A 24,472-nucleotide genomic window follows, 5' to 3' on the forward strand; every position below is an offset into this window, starting at 1 on the left:
TCAGTGGGCACACTTCGCCTTTTTTGGAGAAACCTGTTTTGTCCAGTGTCGAGAAGGCAAATGCAAGGGTAGGGCTCTATTAATCATCAGCATATCAGATGTATGGTGAATGATTTTCCTCCTGAGGGAAATGGCAGCAAGGGATAGGAAAGGACACCAGTTGGACTCATGTGTGTATGTCTAGGAGCCTCATTCAGTATGTTAGAGGCTATTCGGACAGCCATTGAAGAAATGGGATGCAGCCAACTGCAGAGTGTGTTGCATTTTGGAACAAATTATGCCCAATATCCTGGCTGGAAGGTCATAGTTGGTACATTCTAGTAACTGCCAGAGAGTGTTGAGTAGAACAGTAGCACTGTCCCAAAAGCTGATTATGGCTTCTTGGCTCCAAGTCAAGTGGAGGGACTGAACCATAGACTTTGAAGATTCTGTGGCAAGCTTGGTTGCGACTTTCTGAGCTTGTCCCATAGAGTTGAGAACTTTAATCATCCAACAGTAAATTGGGGAAAATTACAGTTTTGTGAGTGTTGGCAAGGGTAAGTCATCCTGTGAAACATTACTAAATGCTTTCTCTGAAAATATGTAGAACAGGTAGTTTATAACCCCACTCATGAGGGAAATATATTGTATGTAATGGCAAGTAAGAGACCTGACCTCTTTGAGGATCCCTACATCAATACTGGTATCAGTGACATGGTTGTCACAGCAAAGATAACCAAAGGACAACTAAAACAAGCAGAAAAATATATAGTTCAGTAAGTGAGACAAAAAATCAATAGCATCATATCTGAAAGAGAAACTTGAAATTTTCATCATAGGGTAGGAACATGTAAAGGAACTATGACTCAAGTTTAAAAGTCTAGTTGAGATGCACTGGATAGATACATACCCAGCAGAATAGTTTATTATGGGAGGGACCCTCCATGATATATTTTTACTGTAAAGAAACTTCTAAAGAAACAGAGACCACTGCATAAAGGGTGTAAAACAAAGCATACGACTATAGAGAGAAAAATGCTGAATGAAACATGTCTGTTAAGTGAGCATTGTGTGATGACTTTGATGACTACCATAGCAGAATACTGCAACTGATCTTTCACAAAACCCGAAGAAATTCTGGTCATGTGTAACGGCTTTTAGTGGCACCAAAGTTAGTGTCAAGTTCCTAGCAAATGAGACAGGAACTGAAATTGAGGAAAGTGGAGCAAAAGCTGAACTTCTCAAATGTTCCTTTGCAAAGGAAAACTGGGGATAATTGCTCCAATTTAATCATTGTACCACTGAAAAGATGAGTGAAATAAGCATCAATGTCACTGGTGTCGAGAGGCAGCTTAAATCCGTAAAATTGAACAAAGCTCCATGGCCCAGTGGAATACTTGTCAGCATCTACACTGAATTTATGGCTAAGTGATCCCCCCTACTGAATATCATAGATTCCTGGAACAAAGAACTATGCCCAGTAGTCACAGGTCACAGTCGTCAATTAGCATGGATTCTGAAAACATCGATCAAATTAAACTCGACTCTCACTCTTCTCACATCACACACTGAAAGCTTCGGATCAAGGCAGTCATGTAGATACAGTATTTCTTGATTTCTAAAAAGCATTTGACTGAGTACCTCATCTAAGCTTTTCAAAAGTGCAATTGTGTGGTGTATGAACTGGAATTTGTGACTGGACTGAGGATTTTTGATAGGGAGGATATAGCATGTTATCTTGGATGCAAAGTCATTGACAGAATTAGAAGTAACTTCTGCTGTGTCCCAGAGAGCTGTGTTAGGACACTTGCTGTTCATTTTGTGTATTTTATGATCTTGCAGACAGTATTCATAGTAACTTCAGACTTTTTGCATATGATGCAGTTACCTGTAATGAAGCACTGTCTGAAAGAAGCTGCATAAATATTCAGTCAGATTGTGATAGGATTTCAAAATGGTACAAAAATTGGCAGCTTGCTTTAAATGTTTGTAAATATGAAATTGTGCACTTCACAAGACAAAAAAAGATAGTATCCTATGACTGTAATATCACTGAGTTGCAATCGGAATATGCCAACTCATACAAATACCTGGATGTAACACATTGTAGGAATATGAAATGCAATTATCACATTGGCTCAGTCATGGGTAAAGCAGGTAGTAGACTTCTGTTTATTGGTAGCCTACTGGGGAAGTGCAGTTGGTCTACAAAGGGGATTGCTTACAAATCACTCATGTGACTCACCCTAGAATATTGCTCAACTGTGTGGGACCCATATCAAATGGGACTAACAGGTGATATTGGACATATACAGAGAGGGGCAGCATGAATAGTCACAGGCTTGTTTGACCCGTTGGAGAGTATCATAGAGATGCAGAAGAAACTTAACTGGCAGACTACCAAAGGTAGATGTAAACTATTCCAAGAAAGTCTACCAATAAAATTTCAAGAACCGGCTTTAAATGATGACTCTAGGAATATACCACAACCCCTTATGTATTGCCCACATGGGGTTTATGAGGAAAGATCAGAATAATTATAGCACACACAGAGCCATTTGGTCAGTCATTCTTTCCTCACACCATATGTGAATGGAACAGCAGAACCCCCAATAACTGGTACAATGGGACACACCCTCTGCCAAGCACTATACAGTGGTTTCCAGAGTATAGATGTAGACTATCAGGCAATTCATTTGGTGTGGTGGGTAGCATGCCAAGAACTTATGAAGTCTGATGATCGACTTTCCAGGTGTTTTTGTCAACCTTTTGTGGATGCCATGCCAAGAAAGTATGTGGTGGTTGACATTCTAGTTACTTTTGCCAGTCTTTTGTGGATACCATACCAAGAAAAGTATGCAGTCGTTATAATGGGTGAATTTCCAAGTGTCTTTGGCAGCCTGTGAAGTTTGCAAAGTTAAGAGAGTGCCAAGCTTCCAAGTGTCGTAACAATAGCCTGGTGGGTTATTGTGAGTGACTGATTGGATAAAGGTAATCAAACACTTTAGTTTAGGTAGCCCACAAGGTTCAAATGGTTCTGAGCACTGTGGGAATCAACTGCTGAGGTCATAAGTCCTCTAGAACTTAGAACTACTTAAACCTAACTAACCTAAGGCCACCAGTGGCCGGCGCACAAGGATCAATATTCTGTGATAATACACACTTTCAAATGACATCTATTTTATGATGTTAACATATATCTTTCTATTTGTCCTTTTGTTTGAGGAAAGTAAGAATTTGGATCAACTGAGCCTACTGGTTGTGTATGTCAGCTTCGTCCTGTGACCCAATGATGTGGTATTGATGTTATACATACACAAGCAGGAAGAGAATAGAATACAAACAATATTTTATGTGGGTATATATTATTTTTAGGAATTTAAGTTATAGTGAAAGACTGATGTGTAGCATAACCTGTGGCCTACAGTACATTGATTTTAATTTCAATGTCTTTAGTGTATCAAAATTCAGTGATCAGAGTTGCACTGATCTGTGCAAAACCCTGAGGGCTCCTCAATGAAGTCACTCGTATTGGTAATAAAAGTGGACAAGAGATCCCAGTGTATTGTGGTCATAGTTTTTCCTCAGTTAACATGGAACCTGTCACAACAGCAGAACCTTTCACAGTGTAACCAGTTTCATTCATATAGTATTCATATTCTATTTCTACTCACATGTGTTGTATTCAGTGACACCTGGTGCTCACAATATGCAGTTATACTGCCACAAGAGAAGTGAGGTAGGTGTAGCAAATTCTTGTACTTTCTAATTACGCTTAGTTACAGTGGTCACCTTAAAAATAGAACCTATTTGAGTCCACACAAGTCTGGAAAGTGTCCCTTTCACTGCTGGAAGATTTTACAAGACTTAACATGGCAAAATTCTACCCCTATGTTGTGCGGGATAGACACACAGTGCTGAGATTGCCTTTGGGCTCGTGGACTAGCACGGGACAGGGGATGTGTAGGTTTGAGCGAGCCTTTCAATGACTCAACGCTTCTGCTATCAAGTGAGTTGTGTCACCTACTCCTAAATTATTTACATTCTGCCAGAACTTTCATATTATCTATTATCTGTTTTTCTGCTTACGTGGTACAGTATGTATCCAGTGTCATGAACATCTGCAATAAAACTTGCAGTTGTGGTGGTGTTGTGGATGTGACAAATGCATAGTCACTGGCACAAGAGTTCAGAGAAGGCTGATTGTTGTATGGCAACGAGCAAAAGCAGTGAGCACTAATCATATTGACATTGTTATTGAACAAGCAGTTTTTGTTCCTCTGACTGGGTGTGAAAACTATACGGTCAAAGTTGATGGTTATGTGGTATCTATGCTTACTGTCCTGCATGAATGCCTGGAAACAAAGAATGTCTCTTCGTTGAAGGTGTAGTGTATGCAGACTGAAAACCACAAGGCTTGCAGTTTGTCAGGTGATATAGTTATACGTGTAAGTGTCCTCCTTACATCATTCTTCAATGAAACGTAGAAGCATTGAAATCCTGTAACAAGACAGATAGCATAGTGGCAACTACCCTACTCAGTGGCACAGTAAATTGTGGGTTGATAATGGAGAAAAAGATAATGCCCATGTTTTCTGATAAACCAAGTGTTATTGTGTCATTGTACCCCTAAGAATACGTGGCTATGGTCAGTGAACTTATTTTACAAGTGATGTTTCTTCCAGTTAAAAACTTAAGAGTTTGTACACACTTTAACAACAAGGGAGATGATGTAGTGGTTAGTACACTGAACTTGCATTTGGGAGGATGAAGATTCAAATCTGTTTCTGCCAATTTAGGTTTTCCATGATTTCCCTGAATCATTTAAGGCAAATGTTGGGTTGGTTTCTTCAGAAGGGCACAGGTGATTTCCTTCCCCAGAATTCCTTATGCCAAGCTTCTGCTTCATCTGTGATAATCTCATTGTTGACAGCGTGTTAGCCACTAATCTTCTTATCACGAAGAGCAGAACATTGATTTGTCAGGTATTCCTGATGCAGGTACCCTTCAGCCACAGAAAATAAAACTAAGGTGATGTCTGATATTCTTTACTTGCCAGCAGTTGCTTCCAGGAGTTTTAGTTGTTTTATGTGATGAAGGATGCTGCTTGTAGTTGCTCATTTTTATCAGGGCACTTTTATATCAGCAGTTTGCAATTAGATATCAATGACCCAAATAAATGTCGATATTAACAACAATGAAGACATGTTGACAGAGTTACCTTCAGTATTCTTATGGAGTATCATCTCAGTTATGTGACTGGATTCGCGATTTCCTGTCAGAAAAGTCACAGTTCATAGTATTTGACAGAAAGTGAATGAGTAAAACCAAGGTGATAGCTGGCAACACCCAGAGAATTGTTTACGCTCTCTTCTGTTCCTAAATTATTCAGATGTTGTAGGAGACATATTGAACACCTTTCTTAGATTGCTGATGATTCTGTCTAAGTCAACGAAAGGTTCAAAACTGATTGCAAAATTATTTAGACAAGATATCTGTCAGGTGCGAAAAGTGGCAGTTGACTCTAAATAATGAAAAGTATGAGATCATCCACCTGAGTTCTAAAAGGAATTTTGGTTGCACAATAAATCACACAAATCCAAAGGTGTCAATTTAACTGAGTATGTAGGGGTAACATTTACATATGTCTTGAATTGGAACAATTACATAGCTAATGTTGTGGGGAAGGCAAATCAAAGACTGTGTTTTATTGGTAGAAACACTTTAAAGGCGCAACAAAACCACTGAAGACACTGCCTACACTATGATTGTTTGTCCTCTGCTAGAGTGTTGCTGTGCATTATGGGATCTTTACTGAAGAGGATTGATGGAGGACTTGGAAAAAGTTCGAAGTAAGGCAGCTCATTTCGTACTTTTGTGAAATACAGAAAGAGTTACAGATATGATATTCAAGTTGGGCTGATTCTCATTAAAACAAAGGCTTTTTTGTGTGGTGTGATTTTCTTTTTATGGAATTTCAATCTCCAGTTTTCTCCTCTGCATGCAAAAATATTTTGTTGATGCCCACTGAACTAGATCAAAATGATCACTGTAATAAAATACAAGAAATCATAGCTTGTACAGAGAGATTTAAGTACTCATTTTTACTGGGAACTATTAGAAAGTGGAAGGGTAGAGAAAAAGTGTGAAAGTGGTTTGATGAACTCTTTGCCAGGTACTTCAGTATGAAGTGCAGAGTAGTCATGTAGACTAGATGTAGTAGTGGTGGAATTTTCAAATTTTTGCACTATGTCTTTTGACAGGAAAAATATTTAACATGAACACACAAATCAGTGTGGGTTTAGGCCTCTTAGAGGTTGTCAGGACCAGATCTTTAGCTTACAGCAAATAATGGAGAAGTGTTATGAATGGAACAGGGAATTGTATCTATGCTTTATAGATCTAGAAAAGGCATATGACCGGGTTCCTAGGAGGAAGTTATTGTCTGTTCTACAAGATTATGGAGTAGGAGGCAAACTTTTGCAAGCAATTAAAGGTCTTTACATGGATAGTAAGGCAGCAGTTAGAGTTGACGGTAAATTGAGTAGTTTCAGGGGTAAGACAAGGCTGCAACCTGTCTCCACTGTTGTTCATATTATATATGGATCATATGTTGAAAACAATAGACTGGCTGGCTGAGGTTAAGATAGGTGAACACAAAATAAGCAGTCTTGCATATACGGATGACTTAGTTATGATGGCAGATCCGATTGAAAGTTTGCAAAGTAATATGTCAGAGCTAGATCAGAAATGTAAGGACTATGGTATGAAGATTAGCATCTCCAAAACGAAAGTAATGTCAGTGGGAAAGAGATATAAACGGATCGAGTGCCAAATAGGAGGAACAAAAAGAACAGGTGGACAGTTTCAAGTACTTAGGATGCATATTCTCACAGGATGGCAACATAGTGAAAGAACTTGAAGCGAGGTGTAGCAAAGCTAATGCAGTGAGTGCTCAGCTATGATCTACTCTCTTCTGCAAGAAGGAAGTCAGTACCGAGACTAAGTTATCTGTGCACTGTTCAATCTTTTGACCAACTTTGTTGTATGGGAGCGAAAGCTGGGTGGATTCAGGGTACCTTATCAATAAGGTTGAGGTTACGGATATGAAAGTAGCTAGGATGATTGCAGGTACTAGTAGATGGGAACAATGGCAGGAGGGTGTCCACAATGAGGAAATCAAAGAAAAACTGGAAATGAACTCTATAGATGTAGCAGTCAGGGCGAATAGGCTTAGGTGGTGGGGTCATGTTACACACATGGGAGAAGCAAGGTTACCCAAGAGACTCATGGGTTCAGCAGTAGAGGGTAGGAGGAGTCGGGGCAGACCAAGGAGAAGGTACCTGGATTCGGTCAAGAATGATTTTGAAGTAATAGGCTTAACATCAGAAGAGGCACCAATGTTAGCAAGGAATAGGGGATCATGGAAGAATTTTATAAGGGGGACTATGCTTCAGACTGAACGCTGAAAGGCATAATTAGTCTTAAATAATGATGATGAACACACAATACACTTCCCAAACCATGAGGCTGGTTTGGGGCCTGTGTCTCATGGGCATATGCACTCCAGAATAGACAGCTCGCCAGGTATACACTGTCCACATTTTTGTCCATCACTTACATACAGACAGAACCTGCTGCCATCCTTGAAGAAAACAGAGTGCCATTCCACCCTCCAGTCAACTCTTTTACAACACGAGAGTAGCTGTGCTTGGTGGTATTTCATGTTGGCGTCTGCCTGGACAGAGGCACATGTGATCTCAGTCCTGTTGCAAGCAAATGATTCCCAAATAGTCCTTTGTTACACTGCAAGTGTAACATGTGCCCCGATTTCTTCCCTGGCCAATATTTTTTCCCTGGACAGTATTTGGTTGGCCACTGCTGCTTGAACAATTCACATCCAGCACCTGGTCTACAGATGTGAGACTGTTCCATAAACCACTGCTGAAACCAGCCACATACGCCCGGTGTATTGTGCCCAATATCTGCAGTGATACATTGATGTACCCATCCTGCTCTCTGCAGGCCTACAATGCAACCCTATTCACATGATTGTATTGTTCAACAGGAGTACACACTCATTGACAGTGAATGTTGCAATTAGTGTTCACTGCTAAACTTAGCGCAATTACTATCTGCAGACAAAAAATGGGGCAGTAAACAAGCCTCTTGAGTACCAACTGATCATTGATGACACTGTCAAATAATTCACTACCACAACAACCCATCAGTATATACAAATTATTCCCTGTCCACGAAACATAGTCCTTGAGAGAGTTGAATTTTTTTCTGACACTGCATATAGCTTTGAATTACTGTTAGTATGGACTGGCAGGTTTTAATAAGGTTCTTGACTTTCATAATATGTCGTTGTGACTGTTAGGTAACTGAGGGAATTCTGCAGTTGTAGGCAGCAAAGAGTGTTGACCACAATAAAGAAATAACTGTTTTCAAGATGTGATTGCCAAAAAAGCTGATAGGGAAAACAGTTTTAGTGTTACTTGATTGGCCAGAATATATTGAAAAACTGTTTACATGCCTCAGTTCTACAGAATTCCCTAAGGTACCCTACAATCCTACAGAGAAATATTCTTTGGAAGTGAAGAACTTTATTACGGTCAGCCAGTCCATATTTACTGTTAGTAACTCCAAATACCTCACAAACATGAATCATATAGCACCCAAATAGTATGGGTTTTCAAAGATACTCTAGTAAGGCTCGTAGTGTTTTTAGTTCCAGCCCCTTGTTTGACAATAGCCAGACTTAAAAATTTAGAATACCTAATTTGCTTGCATTAGTGGAAGAATTAAGAGCTGTACCTATTCCACCTAGTGCAAACTAATCTTGTTTGACATCAGCAGCCTATTTTCAATATTCCTATTGGCGAGGCTATGGAAATTTTAACAGAACATTTCTGTTGGACACAAACTACATCTTAGACATACTTAAAGGAGGATTATTAAAGCTTCCACAAACTCTGTACAGTCAGTCAGCTCTGTACAGTCAGTCAGATGGTTTATTGATAAAGTACCCTTTGTGTCTCTTATTACCTGAAAACTGTTTGTATAGTTTTAAACAAACATGTTTGTATAAGCAGACTATGAGTCCTAAAGTACAGTACTCTACTAGGTTTATGGACAATAAACATGAAAACTGTTTGTATAGTTTTAAACAAACATGTTTGTATAAGGAGACTATGAGTCCTAAAGTACAGTACTCTACTAGGTTTATGGACAATAAACTGTGCTCGTGGATAGGCACCACTAGACAATGAAACATTTACAATTTTTGATAGGCAGATTGCTACTCACCATAAGGATGACACGTTGGGTTGCAGACAGGCACAATGAAAACTTTTTTTCGAATTTAGATTTTGACCAAAATCATAAAAGGAAATACACACACACACACACACACACACACACACACAAAGCAAGCACACCTCATGCACACATGATCACCATCTTCAGCATCTCAAATCTCAATGCATCCGTCATGCTGAATGGGCCTGGCTGCCACCAGGTGCAGCATTAGAAGGACATGAGGTGGGGAGGGAGGGGGGCCAGTGCAGAAAAGGTGAGGAGCAGGGAAGGGGAAATACGGGGTTTGCATTGGCAGAGGCGGCATAGAAAGAGGCTGAGGGGATGATTAGGGAGGAGCTGACAGGAGAGAAATTGTGGAAACTGTTGGGTTGAGGATGTGGGGACAGTAGATTAAAGCCAGGATAATTTTGGAAGTGGAAAATTGGCTTTAAGAATAATACCCACATGTGCAGTTCAGAAAAACTGGTGGTGGAGAGGAGGATCCAGATGGCCTGGGTTGTGAAGCAGCCATTGAAATCAAGCATGTTCTGTTCAGCTCCATGTTGCACCACAGGGTGACCTACTTTGCTCTTGGCTGCAGGTTGGTGGTGGCCATTCATCCTGGTAGACAGCTGGTTGGTAGTTACACCAATATGAAAAGCTGTGCAATGGGTGCAGAAGAACTGGTACATCACATGGGCTTTTATAGGTGGTCCGGCCTCTGAAGAGGTAGGATAAGCTTGTGATAGGACTGGAATAGGATGTTCTGGGTGGGTGGATTGGGCAAGTCTTGCACCTGGGTCTTCCACAGGGATTTGATCCCAATGGCACGGGTTTGGGATTGGGAGTGGTATAAGGATGGACTAGGATGTTGTGGAGATTGGATGGCTGATGGAACGCCACTTTAGGAGGGTTGAGAAGGATCCTTGATATGATGTTCCTCATTTCAGCTCGTAACGATATATAATCAAATCCCTGACGAAGAATGTGTTTCAGGCATTCCAGTCCAGGATGATATTGGGTGACAAAGGGGGCACTCCTTTGTAGTGGGTCACTGGGGTTGGTGGGGGATAGGGGCTGTGTGGAGAAACGGCACAGGTAATCGGTTTGCACTGGGGGTAGCATCTGCCTTTGAGGGTCTTGGTGAGATCCTCAGCATAATGGTCAAGGGATTTCTTTTCACTACAGATACTTGGTCCCCAGGTGGCCAGACTGTATTGTAGGGACTTTTTGGTGTGGAAAGAATGACAGCTGTTGAAATGCAGGTACTGTTAGTGGTTGGTGGGTTTAATGTGGACAGAGGAGTGAATTGAGCCATCAGAGAGGAGAAGGTCAGTGTCCAAATGGTAGGATGCTGGGTCGAAGAGGACCAGAAGCGTATGAGAGAGAAGGTATAGAGGTTGTGAAGGAATGAGGGTAGGGTGTCTTGGCCCTATTGGCAGATCATGATCATCAGTGAACCTGAACCAGACGAAGGATTTGGCGTTTTGGGAGGCTAGGCAGATTCCAACTTTGCAGAATAAGCTCTGAATGAATGTCATTTGTACGATATTAAATGGGATGTACTCCATAGAGCAAATAAAGGCAGATAACTAACATTACATCAAATTTTAGCTATCATTGAGCACTAGTTACAGAATCCTTAATGATCAAACACAATTAGATCATTCACTCTTGCTAAAGTGGCAGCAGCCAGTTCGCATTATTCACGCCGTACGGTAATAGACATTATGTAAATTGTGTAATAGCCTCCCCCCCCCCCCCCCCCCTCTCTCTCTCTCTCTCTCTCTCTCTCTCTCTCTCTCTCTCTCCTCCCCCGCTTCCCTCTCCCTCCTCCCCCCTCTCCCTCCTTCACCCTCCCTTCCCATCCCCTTCCCTCTCCTTATTCTTTTTCTGTTCATTTCATTAACCAACTTCTGTATTTTTGCCTATATACCATACCTGTGTATTCTTATACTTTTGAGTATTTCCAACAAACTAGATAAAGAGGCAGTAGAGTCTTATCTCAATAAGGAACTCAAAACAGTTAGCTCTGGAGAGGCATGTGTAGAAGAACTCTGGCTGAGGTTTACAAAATAATTGACCATTCATTTGAGGGATATGTGCCCAATAGAACAGGTTATAGTGCAAAGAACCCTCAAGGGTACAAAGTCTAAAGGAACAGGGACTATTGCATAATATGTAAAACAAACCAAAGGGCTTGAGATAGAGAGAATCTGAATGGACTGTGTTTGGCTGCCAAGAGGACAATTGTCAAGCCTTCAGTGACTACTGTAGCAGATTATTGAAGGATCTCACACAAAATATAAAGTAATTTTGGTGGCTTTTAAAGGCTGTTACTGGTACCAGAATTAGTGTTCATACACTCATGGACTGCGTGACTCAGATTAAGGGGTGGCAAAGCAAAAGCAGAAATGCTTAATTCTGTTTTCAAATGTTCTTACAAAGAAAAACCAATGATTAATGCTCCAATTTAATTCTTGCACCTCTGTGAAGATAGTTACTAGTGTCAGAGGTGTTGAGAAACAGCTGAAATCAGTAAAATGGTACAAGGCCTCAGGGCCCATGGAATCCAAATCAGATTATGTAACAGATTTGCAACTGAGTTGGCCCCTCTTTTAGCTATAATCTACCATAAATTCCTCAAACAAAAAACCATGCCCAGTACTTAGAAGAAAGACAGATCACACTTGTCTACAAGAAGGATAGCAGAAGTGATCCATAAAACTACTATCCAGTATGCTTCACATCCATTTATTGTAGAATCTTAAAATGTATGTGAAACCCAACTCTCATTTTCTCACGTAACATCCTGAAACCCATGGTTCAAGACTATCATTTAGAGGCAGTGTATATTGATTTCTAAAAAAACATTTGACTCAGTACCACATCTAGGCTTATCAAAAGTATGATCATATGGGGTATGAAGTGAAATTTGTGACTGGATGGAGGGTTCTTGATAGAGAGGACACAGCATGTTATCTTGGACGGAGAGTCTTTGGCAGATTTAGAAGTAACTTCAGGTGTACCTCAGAGAAGTGTGTTGAGACTCTTGCTCTTTATGTTGGATATTAATGATCATGCCAAACTAAACTTCACCCGAACAAGCCTTGAAGGCCCAATGGTACCAACCGGCTGCCATGTCATCATCAGCCACAGGTGTCATTAGATGCAGATGTGGAGGGGCTTTCGCGGCCATATGTCAGTTTACAAGATCAGAGCTGCTACTTCTCGATCAAGTAGGTCCTCTGTTTGCCTCACAAGGGCTGAGCGCATCCCACTTGCCAACAACAATCGACAGACCGGATTGCACGCATCCAAGTGCTAACCCCACCTAACAACACTTAATTTTGGTGGTCTGACGGGAATTATTGTTACCACTGTGGCAAGATTGTTGGCTTTAATGACTGTGCAGACAATATTAACAACAAAATCAGGCATTATGCAGATAATGTAGTTATCTATAATGAAAGCTCGCCTAAATAGAAGCTACACAAATATTTATTCATATCTTGATAGGATATGAAAGTGGTGCAGAGATTGTTAACTGGTTTTAAATTTTCAAAAATGTAAAATTGCGCTCTACATGAAATGAAGAAAATGTAGTATTCTATGACTACATTATCAACGAGTCACAGTTGGAATCAGCAAATTCATACAGATACCTAGGTGTAACACCTTGTAGGGATGTGAAATGGATCGATCACATAGGCTCCATTGTAGGTAAAGCAGGTGTAAGACTTTTATTTATTAGTGTAATACTATAAGGAAGCCCACTCAGTCTGCAAAGGAGATTGCTTGCTTATCACCTGTGACTCTTCTTAGAGTATTGCTGAAGTGTGCAGGACTCAAACCAGATAGGATTAGCAGGCTACATTGAATGTATACAATGAAGACCAGCACACATGGTCGCCGGTTTGTTTGACGCATGGGAGAGTGTCACTGAGACGCTGAAGAAACTGAACTGGTGGAGATTTGAAGAGGGGTGGAAACTTTCCTGTGAAAGTCCATCTACAAAGTTTCAAGAACCAGCGTCAAATGATGTGTCTAGGAATGTAGTACAACCCCCTTTGTACCACTCCCATAGGGATTGAGAAGACAAGATTAGATTAATTACAGCATCCACAGATGTATTTAAGCAGTGAGTCCATGTGGTCTGTACGTGAATGGGAAGAAGCGCTAATAATGGGTACAATAGAAAGCACCCTCTGATATTCAGTTCACACTATTTTGCTGAACATGGATGTAGATTAGATAGTTAGCACCTGGCGATGATGGAGGTAGTCATGTTATCCAGATATGATGCAGGTTTACCGAGAACTTTTTATCCAAGGACTCCAATGTGGAAGATTTTATAGTCAGACAGATAATAGTTATAAGCTTTAGCACATGTTTGGAAAAACAATCTTTATACAGCTATAAAATACTGCTGATGTGTGACTATCTGTTTAGTTCTAAGTTGGATGCGGACGGCTTAGAAAGCCGAAACTCGGTTCATAAGGAACTGAAAAATAAACGTCTCGGTGCAACATCACTGCTGTATATTTCAGCTTTTAATGTGTGTATGTTGCTCGTAAGTAGCAACACAATATTAATTAAATGTTGTGAATAAGTTTTTTGGTTTTATGTAGTTTAACAAATGGGAAGCACTTAACACTAAATTAAATTACAATGATCAGGTTGTAATTATTTCATAGAGCTATTTTAGCAAAATTAAGCATGTTTGATGCAAAATTCATGAGAAGTTTCAGTTACTAACCAAGCAAAACAGGACAACAAATTTGGAGTATCTGTACTTCCACTGAGTGCGGCCAGGCAGCACTATTTGGCAAATGAAGCAAAGTAGATATGGTATATTTTTTGTTGCATATAATCTTTACTTGTCCCTCTTCTGACACCTGCATGTGACAGCCTGTCCTGATCACAAACATTTACTGAAGATTATTTCCATTAGCAAAAGATATTAGTGTTAATTATTCACCAAACTCTTGATTAACAAGAAAGTGGTAGAGGTATTTTCATCTGTAAATTGTTTGTACTTCCTGCAGTCAACATTTATACACATGTAAAAAATTCACCTTGTGTGACAAGAAAAATATATGCTTTCAAAAATTTTCCAGTGACGTTTACAACCATAGTTATTCACATGTAGTCTGTGGCACAAGCCCTCGACTGGACTGTTGGGCTGACTGCATGGAGAGAGCAACCTTTCTTCACCACAGCACTACGAAAGAGATTTTGGCAGGCCTATTGCTGTGGCCACATTTTACTCGTGGGAAAGAACTACAGTACTCATTTGATAGTAGGCCGAACAAATTTGGGGCCATTCTGGAGGGACCAGAATAAGGAAACATCCCGGCTCATACCCAGAATCAAGCCCACCACATCCAGGGCTGGAGGCTAGTGCTCTAACTGTTAGATCACCACTGCAACCCTGTGCATAAAATATCCCCTTCTTATGATGGGACATCTCAAATTTATTGAGCCTAGCATTTAGTTATATACTTGTAACAGGAGAAAATATACAGAAACAATAGAAATAATAATTCAAATTAAATTGAAAATTTAAAAAAAGTCCTTTTGCCTCACTTTCTTATTTAAAAGTAAATTATGTAAGTCTGTTGACTGAATTCTTTGTAATCCTATACCCTGTAACTATCAAGCAGAGTCCATGCATTATCTTAATTTTGCTTTGAATGTGGGTTGTGTTTTTACATTCTTTATAAGACAAAGAATGTCCTTTTGCTAGCAAATATTCATGGGAAGGGTAATGTCCACATTAGTACAGAACTCCTTGGATACTGAATACCAGGCGAATAGGATTAACCCAAGTATATCACTGAGCATACTCTTCATTCAGATGAGAAAATTATGTCTCTCTTGGGCCTGTAAGAAATGCCCCAAATCAAGTATTTTGTTGAAAACAGTTTTTCAGTTGCCTTCCCAAAAACTGACCTTACATGATCATTTCATTTTATCTCTCTTTTTAGTATTAGTTCTAAATACTTATGCTATGTAACATGCTCAACAAGTTCACCACTAATCTTGCTCTTGGATAGTATTGAGTTCTTTCTCTTTGATATATGCTTTATTGTACATTTATTCATGTTTAGAGAGAGCTGCAATTTATTTTATCCAAGTCTTTTTGCTTACCCTGTCTGATATATTGTGCATATATATTTAGAACATTAGAAGTTGTAGTATGCTCCCTTGGGTTACATTCGATGTTACTTTTGTTTCTATAGAACATTTGCCATAAGGCATAATGTACTGTGCCCACAGCACATGGTCTAGTGGCTAGCGTTGCTGCCTGTGGGTCACCAAGTCTCGGGTTCAATTCCCGGCCGGTCCGGGAATTTTCTTCGCTTGTGGACTGGGTGTTTTTGTTGTCCTCATAATTTCATTGTCATTTGTGAAAGTGGCGAGACTAGACTGTTTAAAGATTGGGAATTTATATGGGTGCTGATAACTGTGTACTGGAGAGCCCTACAAACCAAATACCATCGTCGTCATAAAGTGCTGTCCTACATCCGAATGTTTGTGGCGAGAGGTTATGTAGATATCTAATTTTCAGAAGCATTCAGTGTAACCAGAAGACTATGTTTCCATTCAACGAGTTTTACAGTATTTCACTAAGCCATTCAAATGTAAATATTTTGGAAAGACGGAGTTGCTGAATACAGTGGCATACATTAGTGGAAAAAAATGGCAGCTTGGACAGTGCAAAGGGTAAAAATCATAATAAATCAGCAATGTCACATCGAAACTGAAAAAGCTTGTTGAATAAGGAACTCAGCTTCTTAGATTGCTATTGTAAATTGACAAATCTAAAGGTGTTTGCACATACACTATGTGATCAAAAGTATCCGGACACCTGGCTAATATTGACTTACAAGTTTGTGGCGCCCTTCATCGCTAATGCTGGAATTCATTATGGTGTTGGCCCACCCTTAGCCTTGATGACAGCTTCCACTCTTGCAGGCATATGATCAATCAGATGCTGGAAGGTTTCTTGGGGAATGGCAGCCCATTCTTCACGGTGTGCTGCACTGAGGACAGGTATCGACATTGGTCGGTAAGTCCTGGCATGAAGTCAGGATTCCAAAGCATCCCAAAGGTGTTCTATAGGATTCAGATGAAGACCTTGTGCAGGCCAGCACATTACAGGGATGTTATTATTGTGTAACCACTACGTCACAGGCCACGAATTATGAACAGGTGCTCAGTCGTGTTAAAATATGCAATCGACTTTCCCAAATTGCTCTTCAACAGTGGGAAGTTAGAAGGTGCTTAGAACATTAATGTAGGCCTGTGCTGTGATAGTGCCCCACTCCTTGAAAAACATGATCACACTATAACACCACCGCCTCCGAATTTTACTGTTGACACTACACATGCTGGCAGATGACATTCAGCGGACATTTGTCATACCCACACCGAGCAGTTGGATCACCACATTGTGTACTGTGATTCGTCACTCCACACAACGTTTTTCCACTATTCGGTCGTCCAATGTTTATGCTCCTTACATCAAGTGAGGCGTCATTTGCCTTTTACTGGCGTGATGTGTGGCTTATGAGCAGCTGCTCGACCATGAAATCCAAGTTTGCTTACCTCCTGACTATCTGTCATAGTAATTGCAGTGGATCCTGATGCAGTTCGGAATTCCTGTGTGATGCTCTGGATAGATGTGTGCTTATTACACATTACGACCCTCTTCAACTGTCGGTGGTCTCTGTCAGTCAATAGACGAGGTCAGCCTGTACAGTTTTGTGCTGTACGTGTCCCTTCACGTTTCCACTTCACTGTCACATCAGAAACAGTGGACCTAGGGACCTTTAGGAGTGTGGAAATCTCACATACAGATGTATGACACAAGTGACTCCCAAACACCTTAGCACGTTCAAAGTCCACGAGTTCCGCAGAGCACCCCATTCTGCACTCTCACAATGTTTAATGACTACTGAGGTCACTGATATGGGGTACCAAACAGTAGGTGGCAGCACAATGCTCCTAATATGAAAAATGTATTTTTCGGGGGTGTCCGGATACTTATGATCACATAGTGTATGTGCTATGCATAACTGGACATCATTTGAAAATAACAAAAATTGGACATATGCACAGTCTACCTTTAGTGAATGCATAACATGGAGTGTCCCACTCATTAGTGGTCCTGGGTAAAGTCTCTTCCCTCTTTACTGCAGGAATGTGGACTGTCATGTAGCACGTATCATATAGCTGTTCAGAAAAAAATTCACTCCTGTATTCCTACAAGTTTACAGTTTTCATGAACTGATGCACACTGACTGCAATAAATGCCCAACATACTACCTGTGGCTTCAGCAATTTTTTATCACTAAAAGGCTAGACATATTGCTGTATATGTGGTAGAGTAATGAAGTGTAGTTTCACTTTCCAGATTGTGTGAAGTCACGAAACATGTTCCTGGAGTAGTAAAACCAGCATGTAGTCATTGAGGAAGTTTTTCATGCACAGAAGGTGGCAGCATGTGTGCATTATCACAGCAGAATATCACAGGACTATTTTTTTTTACTCCACTGTCGCCAGTCAAGTGTTCCAGGTATTGTTTAGTGAATTTGTAAACCACTTTGGTGACAAGTAATGGACAGTTGGCTGGTACCAGTAAGATGGAGCAAAGTGCCACATGTCTAAAGTGAGTATGGCTGCAGTGGGCTCCTTTTTCCCTGACAAGAGTGGTTTCAAAAGGATTATGGCCTTCAAGGTCACCTTACCTTGTGCCCACACCCCACCCCACCCCTCCCCCCAGGGGCTCAGCATTCACGTGCTGAGTACGGGCTTGGCAACCCCGGGTTCCTGAGCTGGGGACTGGTTAGCGCCGCCAGTCTCCTGTCACCGCAGCCCCCGGACATGCTTCGGCGACCACCATATGGCGCGGCGGTGAAATATTGTGTGCTGCAGGGAATGGTAATCTTGGCTTGATCGCCTGGATTGCGAGGAAGGCCAACCTCTATAAAAAACCCTCAATCTTTCGGTGTGCTCCGCGCCTAGAAATGCATGGCTGTTGGAGTGGAACAGTCGCAAGCGGGCAACCTCTGGGGCACCTGCCGCACCCCAGTTGTATAAGGCTTACTCAGGCACACGGGGCTCTGTCTGAGCGGACCTTTAGTTCCCTAGCTGCTCGTGGGACCGCAATGGACCCTTCAACCTCTACATTTCCCCCTACCAGTGGCTTGGGTGGGCCTCTGGTAGGAAAACACACCCCATCGAAAAAGCGGCTACGCACTGCGAGTCTTCCAGCGCCTGGTGTTGCTAGAGATTTAACAGACTGTAGTAACGGAGCACATGCTGATAATCAGAATGTGTTTTTAATTATTAAAAGGAAGCAGGGTAGCTTTGAGAGGGTTTCTCCCTTTTACATCCACAAGGGTCTTGAGGGAATTGCAGGAACACTGAAATCTGTGAAGCGACTGCGCAATGGGACTCTGTTAGTTGAGACTTCCAGTTCCCATCAAGTCGCTTCCCTTCGGAAAGCAACCTGTCTAGGAGAGTACGCTATCGAGACCGAGCTCCACTCCACTTTGAATTATAGTAAGGGTGTTGTGACATGTAGGGACTTGGTGGATATCCCCATAGACGAGTTAAAATCTGAGTGGGCTGACGAAGGTATTGTTGACGTGCAGCATATTATGAAACGAGTCGATGGGGACCTCGTCAAATCTGACTCATTTATTCTCACGTTCAGTTACCCGAGACTCCCAGAGCATTTTAAAGCAGGGTTCTTACATTTGCCAGTACGGCCATATTTCCCCAACCCACTGCGCTGTTTTAAATGTCAGCGCTTTGGGCATACTACGTTGGGGTGCAATGGGATAGCCACTTGTGGTAAATGTGGTCAGCCTGCCCATGAAGGAGCCGATTGTTCATCGCCTGAGAAGTGCGTGAATTGCTTTGGGAGTCACCTTGTGTGGAGCCGGATCTGCCCCATCTGTCTCGAAGAATGGAAGGTACAAGAGATTAAAACATCTAAGCACATCCCCTATGGTGAGGCCAAGAAGCTCTTTAAGGCCATGCAACCTCCTGTGTTTTCAACATCTTTCGCTTCCGCTCTGAAAAAACCGGTACAAATGGCCACTGTTGCTACGCAAACGGAGGTTGCTAGTGTTAGCACTAATACCTGCGTTTGCCAGTGCACTTGTGCTGCTACGGTTGTTTTGCAACCTGCGGCTCTCCCCGCTACGTTGGACAAGGCCGTGATTGCTGACATTGGGGTACTTCCTGCCTCTCCCCCTATGGCGCCTTCTGCCCAGGCGAGTAAAGCTCCAACTGTTGACAAGGCTCTGCATTCTAAGCCCCCCAAGACAAAGCCGCAGAAGGTGAAGGTTTTGCCACCTGCAGAGACCAGTCAGCGTCGGTCCGATGACGAGGCCATTGTACTGTCTGACATCTCCCGTGGGTCGTCAATGGAGCTTATGGACATTGATGTCGACCAGGGGCGATCTTCTCGCCCCAGGAATAAATCTCCGGCCAGTACGGGCTCTCCTCCAAAGCACAGAGGCAGGGTGAAAGTTCAGCCACCCTGATCACTGGCTGCCATATTACAGTGGAACCTGAATGGGTTCAGGACGCATGTGGCCGAATTACAACTCCTTATAACGAGAGTGCCCCCTGTGCTTATGTCTCCAAGAGACACATTTTCGGGCCACTGATGCTCCTTCTTTACGGGTCTATACCGTATATCGGAAAGATGATCTGACGGGGGAAAGGGCAAAGGGTGGTGTAGCGGTTTTTGTCCGTGACATGCACCCCTCATCTGAGCTCCCGACTTGCAAGCAGTTGCACTTGACATTCTTGTGGGTCGGAGGCTCGCAGTCTGTTCAGTTTATTTACTGCCTCAGGATGCAATGGACTCTGACGCTCTCACAAACCTTATTAGCCAACTCCCCCGCCCATTTCTTCTTCTGAGGGACTTCAATGCTCATAATGTCTTATGGGGCTCTCCGACTACTTGCCCCAGGGGTTGCATTCTGGAAAGCCTCATGATGTCTGAAGAACTGTGCATCCTCAACTCTGGTGCTCCCACTCATTTCTGTACTGCTTCCAGGTAGTCGTCGGCTATTGACCTTTCCTTTTGCTCTCCAGCACTTGCAGATTCTGCTCTGTGGGAGGCTGTTGCTGACCTACATTCTAGTGACCACTTCCCCCTTTGGATTCGCCTCCTGGATGAGGCTGTGGCATTACCAGTGCCGCCCCGGTGGCGCCTCTGCAGAGCTGACTGGACACTTTTCAGCCAACTGGCTGTTTTGCAACACCGTGCCAGCGTCCACGAATGGGTAGACCATGTTACAGCCGTGATCTCCCATGCTGCTGAATCGTCAATCCCACGGTCATCCGGTCATCCCAAGAGGTGTTCTGTCACTTGGTGGACCACTGAGTGCCACTCAGCCATCCAAGCCTGCCGTGCAGCTCTGTGCCACTTCAAGTGCCGTCCCTCAGCTGACAATCTTGCGGCCTTTCAGGTGGCAAGGACCAAAGCATGGCGAGTGATTAAAGAGAGCAAACGACGGTCATGGCAATCGTTCTTGAACTCCATCTCTCGCTCCACTAGTTCTACGAAAGTATGGGAAGCGATCAGGAGGATTTCCGGGAAACTCAGCCAACTACCTGTCACGGCATTGCTGCATCAGGGATGTCTCCTCACGGCACCGAGAGACATTGGCCAGACATTGGCCATGCATTTTGCGGACTCTACCGCCACTATTAACTGTGATCCAGATTTCTGCCGCTACCGCACTGCCATCGAGAGGGGTCACTTGGACTTCCGGTCTCTAAATTCTGAACCCTACAACTGCCCCTTCACAATGTGGGAACTGGATTCTGCACTGTCTGTGGCTCATGATACTGCGCCTGGTCATGATCAAATGTGGTACAGCATGCTGCGGCACTTGTTGCTACCATCCAAGGAAGTTCTCCTGAACTGTTTTAATATGATATGGTTATCCGGCACGTACCCTGACTCGTGGAGGGAGGCGATTTTGATTCCCCTCCTCAAACCAGGGAAGGACCGAACGCATCCCAGTAGTTATCGCAATATTGCTTTGACGAGCTGTGTTGGGAAGATGTTGGAACGCGTGGTCAACGGGCACCTGGTTTGGCTGCTCGAGACCACGCAGCTCCTTAGCCCCTTAGTACTGTCACGTGGCACAATCTTCTGGTACAGTGTAACTGGGCACAAAATAATATTTGTTTTACAGAGTCATGATGTAAGACTATTATGTAAAGTCAGTAACCAAACATATTGCATAAACCTCTTCTGGGTCTTTTACACTTATTTGCCAATATATTTATTCGCCAATTCTATTTGTAGTCAGTAATAGAGTAAATTTAGGATGAATTTTGAAATTCACACTCCTAAACAATAGTATAGTTAAAAATAATTTCGATGCAGACTATGTGTCACTGTCTTTGGTTTAGGATGAAGTTTTATATTCTGGGACAAAAATGTAATAAAAGTTGGCTATAGACATCAGACAATAAGTAGGAAGCCCTCAGATATTCAAAAACAAATTAAAAGAATACGTTATTAGCCACTGTATATGGGCCTGAGGATGTAAAATTAATATTAATGGTGTGATTCTTGAGTTTCTCGCGGCGTATTTGATAATCAAAATATCCACGGGTGTACTGCCGGTCTATAGTGTCCAACGGGCACAATATTTCGGTGATCAAACATGTCGCCACCTGATGATGGCGACATGTTTGATCGCCGAAATATTGTGCCCGTTGGACACTATAGACCGGCAGTACACCTGTGGATATTTTGAATATTAATGGTAATGAACTTTGGTCCAACTGGCCCAGCTAGGAGTAAGTTGTAAGAATGTCTTACAAAAGTTAAGATAAAGATTGCAATGCTATGTGAACCTCATTAATAAAGATCCCAAAGTGGGAAACGGCACCCCTCTCTTGGTGTAAGCTCGCAGGGAGCTGCATAATGGAGGAAGCCAACAGTTCCTTCACTTCTCACATCTGGCATAAATTAGGGAGACTGATATGGCAAATTTGATGTATATGCATGAATGGTTGGAATGACTTTACAACTGCAGGATTCTAGTGTGGAAGGCAGTAGAAAAGTGCAACATTATCTTTGTGTAATATGTGCAGTTCACAACTAAAAATATCCTAATGGCTTCCTCTTGGGTAAAATATTTATCGAGTTACCAGTTTTGGTGATGTATTATGACATCTTCAGGCCCACTGAACAATGTGTAGGAAGATTCCCCCTCTAGTCCAGTCAAAATAGGTGCCAGCATTCAGTGGGTGGAATCTGTATGTTTTTGAGACAGCAATCACTTCAAACGTCACCTGTGGCTAACATCACCTGTAAAAAGGAGGCTAACAAGGTATTTTTAAACAGATGAGAATTCCCAATTTCATTCATTATGTAAAATGAGTGTTTGCTGATTACCTCTGCTTCAGAGTACACAACTCCTCTCTAAACCCAAGACAAGCAGGCAAAGTGTACATGAAAATAATTTTTATATCTTGTGTTGTTTAGTTATGTTAGGCTTCCTTCAGCTGAACTAGTTTTTATCATCAGCAACAAAAACAATCAAGGAGTAGATATATTTGGAAGCGAGTGTAAGAATTCCAAGATCCTTAAAAATGGTGGTGCAATAGTTACAGTTACCTACTTTGCAAAGTATTCTTATGCATGCTTCTGCTGAATAAACAATTTACTTTAGGTTCAGTGCTCCAGGAAATAATGCTTAGTAATAAGTGTTTGGCATAGGCTTTGTACAATTATTTTTAGGCTATTTCTCACTGTTCAATACTCAAATACCGTGTGAAACAAATAAAAAATGAACACCTAAATCTTGACAATTGAGCTCTGATTTTTCTTAATTCTTTTTCTGAGTTGATAACCTTTATAACCAAAATTTAACAGTATCTTTTTTGGTACTCATATGGAGGACTTCACACTTTTTATTATTTAGAGTTGATTGCCATCTTCTGCACTGTGTAGATTTGAAATTGATATCATTTCTGAATTTGTTTTGTTCTTCCAATGACTTTACTAGGTGCAACATGACAGCATTATCAACAAAAAATCTAAGAGGGCTACTCATATTGTTTCCTAAATCTGACAAAAGAATTGAAGCCCCCAGAAGGGGAGGTGGAAATGAAATGATACAAAATTGAGTAAAATTTACAAAACAGGTGGCACTTTGAGACCAATTATCAGTATGGCATTGCACCCTCTCTGGCCGGATGTATGCACTGATTTGGGGGAAGGGTTGCGTAAAGTCTTCAAGTCCTCTCCTGAGGCAAGCTGGCCCATAACTGTTGTAACTGGTGCGTGACAGCCAGGATACTGGCTGGAGTAGGGAGCTGACGTCTGAGCTAATTCCAAACATTATTTTGGGGCTGTATCTGAGGATCTTGCTGGCTGTAGGAGTACCTCTACATCACACACAAACAGGTTTTGGAGACACATGCAGTGTGTGTGTATGAGTATTGTCCTACTGAAAAATGGCACTACGATATTGTCACAAAAGAGGTAACACATGAGGATGCAGTCTCTAAAACATACTTTTGGGCTGTCAGAGTTACCTGACTCATTATCAGCTGTGACCTGAAGTCATGCCATACCTCTCTCTCTCTCTCTCTCTCTCTCTCTCTCTCTCTCTCTCTTTCTCCTCCCTCCCACCTCTCCCCCCTCCCACCTCTCTCCGCCCTCCCTCCTCTCCCTCTCTCCCCCTCCTTGTGTGTGTGTGGGGGGGGGGGGGGGGGGGGGGAGGGAGAGAGAGATGGGGTCCCACATATATGTAGGTGAGTTGCAAGGAATTTTAACTTGTAAGTTGCTTTCCATTGGAAGCATGATTTCTGTCTTATGCCTTGTTTGATATGTGCCAAAGAATGACATGAATTACAATCTATCTTTTTTTTTCTTTTTTAAGGAAATTGAATCCATCTCTTCATTGTTCAGCATAGAGCTCAACTGGGTTGAGAAACATACTTACCATGTAAGTATCACATTGCTTAAGGCCACTGTGATTTTTCATTATAAATGTTGAAATATTAATTGATATTATCCCTAACAGTACCAAACCATTTTCAATAACCTATATTAATAATGGGAGGGGAAAGGGAGGTTATGTTACGACTGCCACATAAAAAAGAAACAAAAAAACCAACAGTTGCACTA

General features: G+C 41.9%; 1 protein-coding gene across 3 annotated transcripts in view; it reads left to right on the plus strand.

Annotated features, from left to right (window-relative positions):
• The window catches only part of LOC126356210 (tRNA (guanine(10)-N2)-methyltransferase homolog), a 192,223-nt gene that overhangs the window by 1,646 nt on the left and 166,105 nt on the right, over window positions 1–24,472 (plus strand). For all 3 annotated transcript variants that reach the window (XR_007565610.1, XM_050007033.1, XM_050007025.1), the window contains exon 2: window positions 24,225–24,290. Coding sequence is in view for 2 of the 3 variants with exons in the window: in XM_050007033.1 (XP_049862990.1) it covers window positions 24,225–24,290 (66 nt within the window). In the remaining variant the exon portion in view is untranslated. The remainder of the gene's footprint in view (window positions 1–24,224; window positions 24,291–24,472) is intronic.

Source organism: Schistocerca gregaria, chromosome 1 (genome assembly GCF_023897955.1).
Source record: "Schistocerca gregaria isolate iqSchGreg1 chromosome 1, iqSchGreg1.2, whole genome shotgun sequence".
Lineage (NCBI taxonomy): Eukaryota > Metazoa > Arthropoda > Insecta > Orthoptera > Acrididae > Schistocerca > Schistocerca gregaria.